This window comes from Vanacampus margaritifer, chromosome 3 (genome assembly GCF_051991255.1).
Source record: "Vanacampus margaritifer isolate UIUO_Vmar chromosome 3, RoL_Vmar_1.0, whole genome shotgun sequence".
Classification (NCBI taxonomy): Eukaryota; Metazoa; Chordata; class Actinopteri; order Syngnathiformes; family Syngnathidae; genus Vanacampus; species Vanacampus margaritifer.
The window spans coordinates 16,002,455-16,015,252 of record NC_135434.1 but is presented as its reverse complement, the minus strand read 5'-3'; the positions used below and the strand labels follow the sequence as shown (position 1 = coordinate 16,015,252).

At 39.5% G+C, this 12,798-nt stretch overlaps 1 protein-coding gene across 2 annotated transcripts in view; it reads left to right on the top strand.

Moving 5' to 3' along the window:
- rorb (RAR-related orphan receptor B) overlaps positions 1-12,798 on the top strand; it is a 30,766-nt gene that overhangs the window by 12,537 nt on the left and 5,431 nt on the right. The window contains exons 1-9 of one of the 2 annotated variants that reach the window (XM_077560565.1): positions 6,651-6,708; positions 7,546-7,631; positions 7,717-7,858; positions 9,388-9,819; positions 9,967-10,088; positions 11,076-11,208; positions 11,299-11,406; positions 11,590-11,700; positions 11,994-12,106. In XM_077560565.1, the coding sequence (XP_077416691.1) occupies positions 6,678-6,708; positions 7,546-7,631; positions 7,717-7,858; positions 9,388-9,819; positions 9,967-10,088; positions 11,076-11,208; positions 11,299-11,406; positions 11,590-11,700; positions 11,994-12,106 (1,278 nt within the window). In that variant the 5' untranslated portion in view covers positions 6,651-6,677. Of the gene's footprint in view, positions 1-6,650; positions 6,709-7,545; positions 7,632-7,716; positions 7,859-9,387; positions 9,820-9,966; positions 10,089-11,075; positions 11,209-11,298; positions 11,407-11,589; positions 11,701-11,993; positions 12,107-12,798 lie in introns of those variants that run through there. The other variant, XM_077560566.1, reaches the window with a different exon arrangement.

Here is a 12,798-nt window from a genome sequence, read left to right as displayed (position 1 = left end):
AAAGCTGAGAGTCCAATCTTTCATTTGGTAGTATGTGTGTTTTAATAGTCCAAACACAACATTTTCTGTGGACCTTGAAAGATCACTCAAAATGCTTAAATCGGCTGGCACTGGCGACAACCCGTTTTTGAAAACGTCTGGCAGTCAAAGAGTTAATTTCGTTTTGACCGTTTTTTTTTATTTCAATTAGTTCTCAAAGGAATTTGTTCATTTTTATTTGTTTGAAATTTTTGCTTTTTAGTTTAGTTTTTATTAGTTTTAGTATTATATTTAGTTTTTTTGTATGGATAATCTGTACAGTACAATATTTTAAAAAAGTATTGTGTACAGAAGTATATTATTGACAAAAACATTTTCACTACAATTATAGTTAGTTTTACAAATGTAAAATGTAGTTGAGTTTTTTTTAAGTATTTTCATTTTTCTTTGATTTCATCAATGAGAATGTTGATTGATAGAAATTAACATAGCATTTGTGTGTAAGGTGAGTGCGGTACTTTTCACAATACATTACTCGTTGAGTTTGAAAAGTTCTGAGAATTAAAGTAAAACTGTGTATCGAAGAGTTCTGAGGTCTAGCAGAAGCACAAGAAATTCCGATACAGTATAAACTTATAAACGCGCGGTGTTCAAACACAATGACAAACATGGAGAGAGAAACACAGACGTCTGCGTCAGAAGGAAGCAAAGAACACAAGCAGTATGGCTGACGGGTGAAAGTGACTGAAATTTAGTTTGTTAAGAAGAGCAAAAAGTCCGCAGCTCTTGACTGACTTTTTAGATGTTTCACACAGCAAGTGAGACAACGTGCTGCTCGAGTCCATTTGAATCCGTTGGCGGGGGAGCATTTCATTGATTTTAATGGGACAGTAAGATGTGCCAACATGAGAGGAGACACAGGGGAGATAACCCAAGCAGCATTCTTATGCGCTATTCCCAGAAGTGTGACTTAATTCACTCAGCAATCACAGCACCAGAAGTTTTTTCGCAGTTGGTTTTCATCATCAGCGGACGGGGAAAAAAAAGCTCGTTCCTCTCTCGGCTTTAGACGACAAGGATTTCTGCCGTGAGCTGGAAATAGATCATGAAATACCGAAAGTGAGATGAATTCCAAGTCACACAGCCACTTACAGCGTGGAGGAATACTCAGAGATGCGTGGCAATGTCAAACAGACTGAAGTGGAAGGGATGGCGAATAGTGATAACATAATTCAGAGTGTGTAAGACATCTAAGGCCGGCGGCAGACTTGTTCGCATTTAACAAGCAGGCTTCGGGGGAAGGAAGGAGAAAGTGTGGATCTCCTTCATTCTCCCACAAGATATCTCGTTAACTTGGAAAAGAAGCGATTCATATTTTTAATATCGTGGAAATACCACCCACAGTCAACCCCTGGGACCTCGGGAGTTTTGTTTGCCTTTCTGAAGTGCCTCGCGGTGGCAAAAGTTAGGATGGGAAGTGATATCAACTGCTCCGTTAGATGGGAAACGACAGCACCGAGCTGGAGTTTATAGTCGCTCGTGTGTGCAATCGTGTGTTTTGTGTCGCTCTGGGTGCTTTTCCGTCTTGGAGCCATCCCGCAGGCTGAATTAATGAAACATGCATGTCCATTCTGCCTCTTCTCAACAACACGCACAAGCTTTACATGTACAGCAGCACCTAGTGGAGTGCATTTGCCGTTACATGATTAGTGTGTAATTCATGTCACTATCTTCATATACATGAATTTCTGGCTAATAAGTGTGTGTTATAAGATGAAACATTGTAACGATGCGGGCGGCAGCCTGATGCTTTTTTTCCCACCCCCGAGTAGCACATTGTAGATAATTAGGGCTCTATTTAAAGAGGGGCAGCCCAGGAAATACACAGGAGAACCTCACTTCATTAAAAATCAATTATAACGCACGTGCTGCTGTAATATAGTCCTCATGGCCACAATCAGCTACACGCACACACACACACACGTGCAGAGTTAACAGCACAGCTATTTGGCCTTGTTCTTTCTAAAGTTGTCTTTCTCGTTCTCTCATGAGCTTGAGACTGATCCTCCTCTTAGCTGAGGAATCGCCAGCGTTGCAGTCCTGCTCTTACATAACAACTTCAGGATAAACACTCGCACTCCCGCTGGTCAACAGGGCTGTCACTCACTCACTTCAGACGTAACTCCCCACTCTGGAGAGGCGAGCTCGCTAGGAGGAAGGTATCCTCCAGTTTTAGTTTGTTACTTCCTGAGTTACAACAACAAAATGAGATGGGAGATTCCTTGGTCTGAGTTTGGAGGTTAGCACCTAAAATTTAGAACTGAAGAAGCCTTTTGGAATAAAGGTGAAATCAATTAACCATTTGTTTATTTAACCAGGAGGACTGAAAATCTACACAAATAACTATCAGGATAGGTTTTACATCATGTAAAGAGGAAGCCAACCAGAAAATTTTCTCCACAATATGTTCCATGCAGCCCCACTAGTTAAACAGGATATTCCGATTAATATTGTGTTTGTGGAATATGAGCTAAGCAGCAAAATGCAGCCCTTTTTATCCATCTCAGGGGGTGGCCATTTTGCCACTTGCTGTCGACTTAAGATGACATCACAGTTGCTCAGGGCTCAAGAAACAACAAATCACAGCTCACCTGTTTTCTGAAGCTGAGCTGCGATTGGTTGTTACCTGAGCAACTGTGATGTCATTTTTAGTCAACAGCAAGTGGCAAAATGGCCGCCCCCTGAGATGGAGAAAAGTGGGAGGAGCTGCTTAACTCATGTTTTACATACACAATATTAATCACAATACTGTGTTTAGGGGCCCATACAAAACATCATTTGGAAGAAAAATGTTGGTTTGACTTCCCAATTAACTAAGAACACACAAGAGTTTTTTTTAAATTTAAGCTTGTCAAGAGGGGTTAGACCAATGGTTTTTAACCTTGGTTCAATTGATCCGCAGGAGTTGGGTGAGTCAGTCTCAGTTCGGCAGAGGTCAAGACACACACCAATCTCGAACAATTTGTGATGATGCACACCGCTTGGCCATCATTGGTTGCATGTGATCACACTAGATTTATTGGCCTATCTGTGCCGCAGGGAATTTGGTGCGCTCAGTAGTCGACTTGTGGCCGTTGTGATTTTACATTGTGTGATTTCTTTATTATTGTAATGCCTTCATACTAAATATGTCGAACAAAAACAGGAAGTGGTGGGACGACTATGTTCCATATGAATTCCCATGAATAACGGAACGTATGGTGTTCCACAGGGTTCCTTTCTTATTGTGTCTGCTGCCCATGGGTTCCATTTTATGTGCTCTATAAATATAGTTGAGTTGAGATGAGTTATGTGATTTGCAATGTCAAGTTGAGCAATTGTAGTCCGGCGCAACTAGCTATCTAGCAAAACTAAAGGCACACTTTCTTAAGCTGTATGAAGATGGGGAGTACAAGAACACAACACTTTCTGAATTCAAGGTGAAGAGAGCCAGATTTGATAAAAAGGCTTTTCTCCCCGTTCATTTTGTTCACCAGTAAACCCTATACCTATTTCTTGAACGTCTGGAGAAAAAACAACAACTTTACTTTATGCCTTCAGTACTTTGCTATAGAAATTCACTAGGTTAGTGTAAACATCAGTATAACTTTTCAAATACATACAAACCATGGTTTGAACACACAAAAATCCAAATTCTGCTTTAATCCATAGCAGGCAGAAAGCAAGTATTGTTTACAAAAGGAAGAAGTGGGAGTCCTGTGCTTTAACAATTCCTAAATCCTCAGCAGCCATGATAGGAAGAGACGGGAAGGGGGGTGGGGAAGGGGGGGTGCAAGCAGGACACTCGGTGACATCACTTCCTTTAAGAGTGCGACAGCTTAGCGCATCATTGCTGTGACAGCCAGACGAGTGCAGCGAGTGGGTGGTCACCCTGGCAACAGCGATGCTGTCATGACCGTATCTCTATATCCTACCTGACAGTCCCCGCTGGCAATGAGCGCATCACATGCGCACGGCCGACAATGCGCACACCCACACACACATTTGCAAACACGCACACGTGCCATACACGTACTTCACTTTTCTTGTCTCTGTATTTGTGGAAAAACTCACTGGAACACAAACGCTGACTGAAACAATGCTCATGCCCACATGCCTGTGTTCCTTTGGGCAAAATTATATCGTACAAAGAGGAGTACAATCTCCTATGGGGTACGAAGACATACAGTGAATATAGATATAATGTAATCACTGGAGCAGAGCTGTCAACACGTGCTCATCTTGTACATGTACAGTATCCACATCACAGCAGCAAAAGTAGGCAGAATAAACGGAATCATAAAATAAGCTAAGAGGATTGTAAACACCAGGCATGAATGTACGGTAGATGAGACGTTATTGTTGCTAACCAATCTGCAGAGTCCTAGACACAACTGACCCGTTTACAGACTATCTAAACAGGCCGTGTTCACTGACTTCCCCGCATGTGTCGTCTGCTCTGACCCATTTTAGAGCCAGTTGGGCGGGAATGGATGGAAATGGGTCAGGTCTTGAGCTGCACCATAACTCACAGCTTGAGTGGTGCTCGATTTATTTTTTTATTTTTTTTAAAGTGTGCAACCCTTCATCACTGATTCACACACAGATCACGAAACAGAGATAGACCGATATGTTTTTACAGGGCCAATACCGATGCTAATTATTGGTAGTCGAGGAGGCCGATAGACGATATTTGGAGCCGATATTCGTTTTCAGTAAAAAGGAGAAAAAAGATATTGGTGTAAAAAAAATTGAAAATACAAATGCCAATCTGGACTTTGTTGTAATGTCATAGTTAAAGCATGTTTATTGAAAAAAAAAAACGGACTTATCAAAATGTAGACTTTTTTTCTTTTTTATCCTAGACAATAAACAAACAAGGTTACCAGTATGTCTTAAAAAGTTAAATGGAAACCTTAAACAAGTAAATACCATAGCTCTCTTTTTTTTCTACAGTAAATATATTTTTCCCAAAATGTACGTTCGCATTTATTTGTTTTAATGTTAAACAAAAACAAATGGTTCAGAAAGTTTCCAAGGTCAGCAGCATCTCTTTAAATAAATGCTTCCCTGAGATTAAAAAGGTTTTAGATTGACTTTTTATCGGCCGTCAGACTTTTAAAAAAGGCTGATACCGATATTTGTCAAAATGCCCAATATCAGACAGGCTGAATATCGGTCTATCCCTACCAAGAAGTACAAAGCAACACTGGCCCATTGTTTGACTTTGACTTTTGATTATTTGGAGAAAATGTCATTTCTCAGTGGATCCAAAAGTTAGTCAATGGTAATCCTGTAAACTATTGTCGTGCGTGACATTGATGACAAATAAAAGGAATAATTCATCTGCATACTAGGGGTGGACCACTTATGGTGCAAGTTTACAGCAGTCACAGTCTATAACTATGCAGTCGCATTAGACAGAATTGTCTCCATTGATCCTCATAATGGATTATCTAATTACAAACACTGAACACTCATTCCTACACAAAGCTATTTCATTTGCGAGTGCACATAAAATGTAACATGTTGTATACGTCAGTATGCATAAATACACGTATGGAGCATTGACTCACCCACTGTGACTTTTTCATCGGGTACATCTTTACAACATAGTAAGATCAGAAATCAGACAGTAAAGCACCATTTTGAATACATATATTTTCAATACCACTTTTCTTCAGACCGATACCAGAGTGAGAATTCTTGAGTAATCACTGATACCCATACCATGTACCGATACCACTTTGATATATGAAATCCCCCCCAAAAAACAATGGCAGATAATTTGAAAGAAAGACCTATATAACCAAATATAGCATTTTCCTTCAAGGTACGGTCCGAAGTTTTTCCGTTGCTGTTTGAAAAAGCAACATTCAAAACCGACGTTGGAGGAAGCTGAGTATAGCAGCTAACCAGGAACGTGAAACCAGCCCACCAATCAGGAGATGACGTTCACAGAGCCGAATTTACATATGCAGACAAGACACAGGACTAAAGCTCCGAATACGTCTGCGGAAAAAGTCCACCAATCAGGAGCGGGCATTCGCACAGCGAAATTTGCATATGCCACTGATAGTAGCTTGCCTCCGAGGCTTTGCTAGAAAGAAAACGTTAAAACGTCCCGGACAGTCCAAAACAAATCTTTCGGACCATAACTTTAAAATTGCATGAAGTCAATTCTTCTCAATTCTACTTCCTGATCATAAAATGGCCACAAAAGGGTTGCCAATCGTGAGCACCGATACCTTGAAATAAGGCCGGGTATCAGCATTGATACCGATACCATTCCCCCCCCCTTCATTGTACTTCACAGTGGCGTAGAACAGCACCATGAGCATACATTGCAATTGGACATCCCAAGTTTTGCAAATTTCTGTGGCTAGTCTGCCATGCAAACGACACTCAGATGGATTTGTCATCATTTCAAACCAAACGCACCAGATGTCAGACAACCTGAATGGACGAATGAATATCTTCGCAGAGTTTAAGACAGCGTTCAGCTCAGCACCACCAGCTTGTTGGGAAATCATTTAGGATTAGATCGGCTGCGTAATCTCTTTAGAGAGTGTGCCATCTCAGCAGACAGACCTGCCTATCACTGCATCCATCTACGTATCACTTAACAGGAACGGCAGCTTTCGCTTTCCAGACTATGGATGATAGGCTCAAATACACTCGCAGCAACAGGTGCGCTTGTGCGTTACATTGAAACAGTTGCTGTTGTTTATATATTGTGCCTTTGCTTTTGGCTGTACATGGAGCTGCCTATACACAGTGAGTAATATTTTAAAAGGGAAATAAATGTGGTGAATTTAGATTTGAAGATGATAAAGAAAAAGCTTAAATGTGAAAAGTGGGGACATTTTGATTGTGTGAGTGAAAAGGAGTCAGCGGTGATGCAACATCTTTTTTTTTTTTTCATTATACACAACATTACAAACCTGCAGGGGGGTTTTCCTTCTAGTTGAACACAAAGAGAAGAGACTCACATGTTGGAGTGCGTGCTCGGGAGCATGCATGTGGTCGCAGTCATTAGAGAAACTCCTGCAGACACACACAAGGTCTGCATGTCACACTGCCCTTGTGAAGGTGTTTTCGTAACTCTTAGACATAGCGTGTGTAGTACACGCATGCACACTGCCACTTCACAGGGGTCTTTTTTTTTTTTCCTGGAGAGCTCAGTATTGTTCATTCGGTAATTTTACCGATTTAACATGTCATCATCATTGCTCTCTCTTTTTTTTATTTATGTTTTTATTTTTTAAATTTTGTATGTGGGTGAGTATGTGTGTATTCATTAGTTCACCTAAAACATATTTTAAAAAATCCCCTACCGTTTACCTAAACCAAACACTTCACAGGGGTCTTACTGCCAAATGGGTCACATGCATTTTTCTTTTACTCTCCAGTGAAATTCAAAAAAATATCTAGACACAAGTTAGCGAGATAAGCATCGTGTGGTTTAAATCCTCTCATTGTGCACATTTAAAAATATTCTTTTTTTACATCTTACTGTGCTTTCAGCCCAAATCGAAGTAATACCATGCAAAATTTGCGGAGACAAATCGTCAGGGATCCACTACGGAGTCATCACATGTGAGGGTTGTAAGGTAAGACGCCACAAAAAAGCAGTGTGTCGGTTTTGTCCCGTTACCTGCGAGCGGGTGTTCATGCATTGCGTTGACGTGCAAACAGGGATTCTTCAGAAGGAGTCAGCAGAACAACGCGGCCTACTCCTGCCCCCGCCAGAGGAACTGCCTCATCGACAGAACAAACCGCAACCGATGCCAACACTGCCGCCTTCAGAAGTGTCTCGCCCTAGGAATGTCCAGAGATGGTGAGGAGAATTCATTTTATTCGACGGGTTTACATTTAGTCTCAGTTTGAATTGCACTTGTTGGTGTTCATTTAGTCAACTTCATCCCATTTTATTTAGTCAAGTTTTAGTCAATCATTTTAGTCTTTATTTTAGTCCTAGAAAATGTCATTTTGGTTTGTCTTAGTTAGTGTGGCGTATTATTTTTATTTCATCTACATGAATTGTTTTAGTTTGTATCCATATGTAGCTGCCCAGGTGATTTGTGTTAACTTCTGTATACACTGTAAAAAAAAAAAAATCAGCCATTATGTTATTCTAATTTAAGTGCATAACACGTTTTCACACATCAATACATGCTTTCAAATGTCAATGTATGTACAACTCACCTCAAACAGTTATTCACCTTTGAACTTATGTTCAAAGGTGAATAACTGTTTGAGGTGAGTTGTTCAAACACAAAGTCAAATTTGAATACGTGAACTTGACTTCATGTGCTAAGTTTAAAAGTAGAAGCCGGATCTTGTAGCCACAAAGCCATTTATGGTGCCTGAAAGTGTTCGTGGGGTAAATCAATACTTTTATAAACGCTCTATTGTCCTTCAAATTAATTTAAAAAAAAAAGGCTACTGAGGAACCTTAATCTGAACAAAAGTGGTGACTTGGCGGAAGAACACACCAGATCAGTCTGTTATCTGCCGCTAATTGCCGGTGGAACAGCAACCTAAACGGCCAGAACTCATATTGTTATGTTGGAACAATTCTTTTTTTTATAAGTCATGGACAGTTTATAACTTTGTTGCTTCATTTGATTAAACGTATAATTAGTATGTGCAAAGAATTTAGCGCATCATGGTGAATTTTCAATAAACAGCCTATTCTTCTTTTTTTTTACAGTGTATATTTCGCTTGCAGCTCCTAGCTTAGCTCATACTTCTGTCTGCATTAACCACATTTGCAATCCAACTGAAACCGTAGTTGCCCAACTAGCATAATGTGTCTTAGTTAGCACAAATTCAACTTCACACACAAATATATCAACAAGAGGCTATTATCGCTACATGCTACAAGCTAGTAACTTAGCCAGCATTAGTTTGCGGTTGGTTTATCATTATTGTTGGAACGTTATTTCCATTGGTTTAATGTTTCGTTATGCAAATCACCGCAGATTTGAAAGGGGGTGTGTCTCTTTGTGTTAGTGACGGATCAGATCGTAGAATTTTCGTCTCGTGTTTGTTTGTGAACTAAAATGTCCATACTGTAAAATGTCCAGTATTTATTTAGTGAACTACATTTTCGTATCGTCTTATTGTCTTAGTTATTGTTTATTAATGGAGGTTTTAGTCTCGTCTAGTTTTCATTCAATGACATATTTTTAATTTCCGTTAATGAAATTAACACTCATGGTGAGGCCCTTTTCATTGACACTTGTAACTTGTATGTGAAGTGAACAACGCAGACATAAATGCACAAGTCGGGCTGCGCTAAAACTGCTTCCTCAATCCTAATTCTTCATTTTATGTGTGTCTCTTTCCCTCTTTTTTTGTTAGCGGTTAAGTTTGGCCGTATGTCAAAGAAACAACGTGACAGTCTGTACGCAGAGGTCCAAAAGCACCAGGCACGACTACAGGAGCAGCGGCAGCAACAGACAGGAGAAGCGGAAGCTTTGGCGCGCGTTTACTCATCTAGCCTAACCAATGGACTGTCAACCCTCAACCATGAGATTGGGGGCACTTACGCCAATGGCCACGTCATTGACCTGCCCAAGGGTAGCCACGGTAATGGCGGTGGACTTCCAGGAGGTTACTATGGGATGGATTCCACCCAACCGTCTCCAGACCAGTCAGGTTTGGACATGTCAGGCATGAAGCACATTAAACAGGAACCAGTGTACGACCTGACACCGGTACCCAACCTGTTCAGCTATGGAGGCTACCAGGACAGTCAACTGGGACACAACAATGTCAGCATGGGAGAACTAGGTAAAGATGACATCTGACATGACATGTTTAGAAGGGTAATCAGTCCTACAAGGACAATGCGTGTCAGAATGATTGACAAATGTACAAAATGTACTAATCTATAGAGCCTTAGGCAGATACTGAATTGACTTACTTCCTCTTCCTCAGACCGCATTGCTCAGAATATCATCAAGTCACATCTAGAGACGTGTCAGTACACCTCAGAGGAGCTGCAGCAGTTGGCCTGGCAGACACACTCCTATGAGGAAGTCAAAATGTATCAGAGCAAGGTGAGTAGTTTTTATGACACTATGCGCATGTTTGATGTCAACAATTTACACTCTAGCATGACATGCATTATAAACTTGAATGAGACTAACTAAATTCATATCCTTCATACATACAGTATATTGGTTTCAATTACAAATATGCTATGATATAAAATAAGGCTGGATATCGATTCTAATCTCCTCAATCGATTCGATTTTGATTTTTTCCTGATTCGATTCACTTCACTTCAATCTGATATTGATTAATTATGGAACATCAAGTCTTCTTAATATCAAGGACATGATAAAAATCCACAAACATTAAATAAATTCCAAATTACATTTTGCGAAGTAAGTTAAATTATTTAGTGGTATAATCACATTAGTGTTACACAAACATTTCATCACTGCTATGTGAAAAGCACTTATGTCCATTTTTTCACCTTTAAAAAATATATTTTTTTATGTTTTTGGGATGTCTGCATTCAGTTTTGTCCCAATAACATAAAAATGGCTTATGTCCATTTTTAAAAACTCAAGTAAAAAAAAAATTATCCTTTTTTTTAATAGATTTTTACATTTTTGGGAATGTCTGCATTGTTTCATTTCAAAAACATAAAAATGTCACATATCAGCGACGATTTGCATTAGCAAGGATGAAAATATTTGCGTGATTCTAATTCAATAATTGGAAATATAAATTAAATAGATTCTGAATTGTCTTAAAGTACAATAAGTCATGTCTTTCATAAATGTAAGAAAATACTTTTAAAATTCATGTGAACCGTACATGTCAAGAAAACAGTAAAATACAACAAAAAAAACTATTTTCTTATAAATGTATAGGAAAAAGAGATATTAAAATAATCGATTCATGATTTATGAATCAATATCAAGCTCAAAAAGGATTTTTTATTTTTATTTTTTAAATCCAGCCCTAATATAAAAAAAGAACATACAAACAACATACCAGACTCTAACGAAGTAAAACGATGTGCTCTGGTTTAGCCTCGGGACGTGTTGTGGCAGCAGTGCGCCATTCAGATCACACATGCCATCCAGTATGTGGTAGAGTTCGCCAAGCGCATCTCAGGGTTTATGGAGCTGTGTCAAAACGATCAGATTCTCCTGCTCAAATCAGGTGAGTCCACACGTCTATTGGCCTTTTTACTCAGCCTGTGTGCACCAATGAGACTTTCCGCCTCCAACGTTCTCTGTCTGGCTCCCTCAGGTTGTTTAGAGGTCGTCCTGGTGAGGATGTGCAGGGCCTTCAATCCTCTCAACAACACTGTGCTCTTTGAGGGGAAGTATGGAGGCATGCAGATGTTTAAAGCTCTAGGTAAGACGTGATTGGCTGCATATTTCTGTCAGGTATGAATGACAATCAGGGCCAAGTGAAGGAGAAAATGCATGGATCATTTGTCCTGTAAAAATAGTTGTATTCCTCTGAGCATTAAGGACTACAGTAAGAGTAATGACTTTACTCCTCTCCTCTGTCCTCGTCTTTGTGTTTGCTCTCAAGGTTGTGATGACTTAGTGAGCGCGGTGTTTGACTTTGCCAAGAGTTTGTGCTCGCTGCAGCTGACGGAGGAGGAGATCGCTCTCTTCTCGGCAGCTGTCCTCATTTCCACAGGTCAGTGAACACCCCACTAATTATATTAGAATCAAAGTGGCAAAATCACATTTCAACACATTCATGCTGTAGTGACAGAATTGGCTTAAATCATTATTACTAAGAATCTCACAATTGCAGCAGATCAAATGAAAGCAGTGGTGGGGTGATCGACTTGGGCTTTGTTTTAGCCATGTCCAAATAATCCAGACAACTGAAATGCTTAAAAAGAGTCAAATGATACATCTCAACAAATCAGCAGTAAATTCGTATGAAAAATGAACATCTCTCTTCCATTTCAATACCCTTTTCAGATCGTCCGTGGTTGATGGAGCCCCGCAAAGTCCAGAAACTCCAGGAGAAGATCTACTTTGCCCTGCAGCACATTATGCAGAAGAACCACATGGACGAAGATGCACTGGCTAAGGTAGGCCTAAGCGTTGTAGCCGCAAACATCGTACTACAACGCATTCATGCAGCAGGGGATTTGAGCAGATATGAGGGACAGAAAAATGATCCGGGTCCCTCTACACTGTTGAGTTCAATTCAGCCAGGAAAAAAAAGAAGCTAATGCAGTTACAGTTACTTTTGTCACATTACATGTCTCTTTCTCCCGACTAGATTTCCTCTGACTGACTTCCAGACCTTAGCTGTTTTGTGTTTTGTTATTCAGTAAATAAGTATCACTTAGAAAATGTGACATTTTGTATTTATAAAATGTGCATTTGTCTATTTTAGTCATTGTCATGTTTCAGGCAAAGGTCAATGTGACGCATGCTTGCCTTTATGTCAAATGGGATTTGAACAACAAGTGTGATCTCAGTCACTTTGGATACACTGTAAAAAAAAAAGAAGAATAATAATAATAACATAATTTCAATGTTTATTTTACAGATTTTCCCTATATTTAAAAAATATTTCATTTTCAAAAATAGACTGTGATCTTAAATACTGAATGTAAAATAACATGAAATCACAGTAACTGTGAAAACGCACGCTATTTCTGTTCTCCCCCCCCCAAAAAAAACGCATTAGAAACACATATTTATTTTAAAAGTATGTTTACAAATGAATCTTAACTTCACAAATATTTGTGCTATTTAAGGAAATAAACTGTAA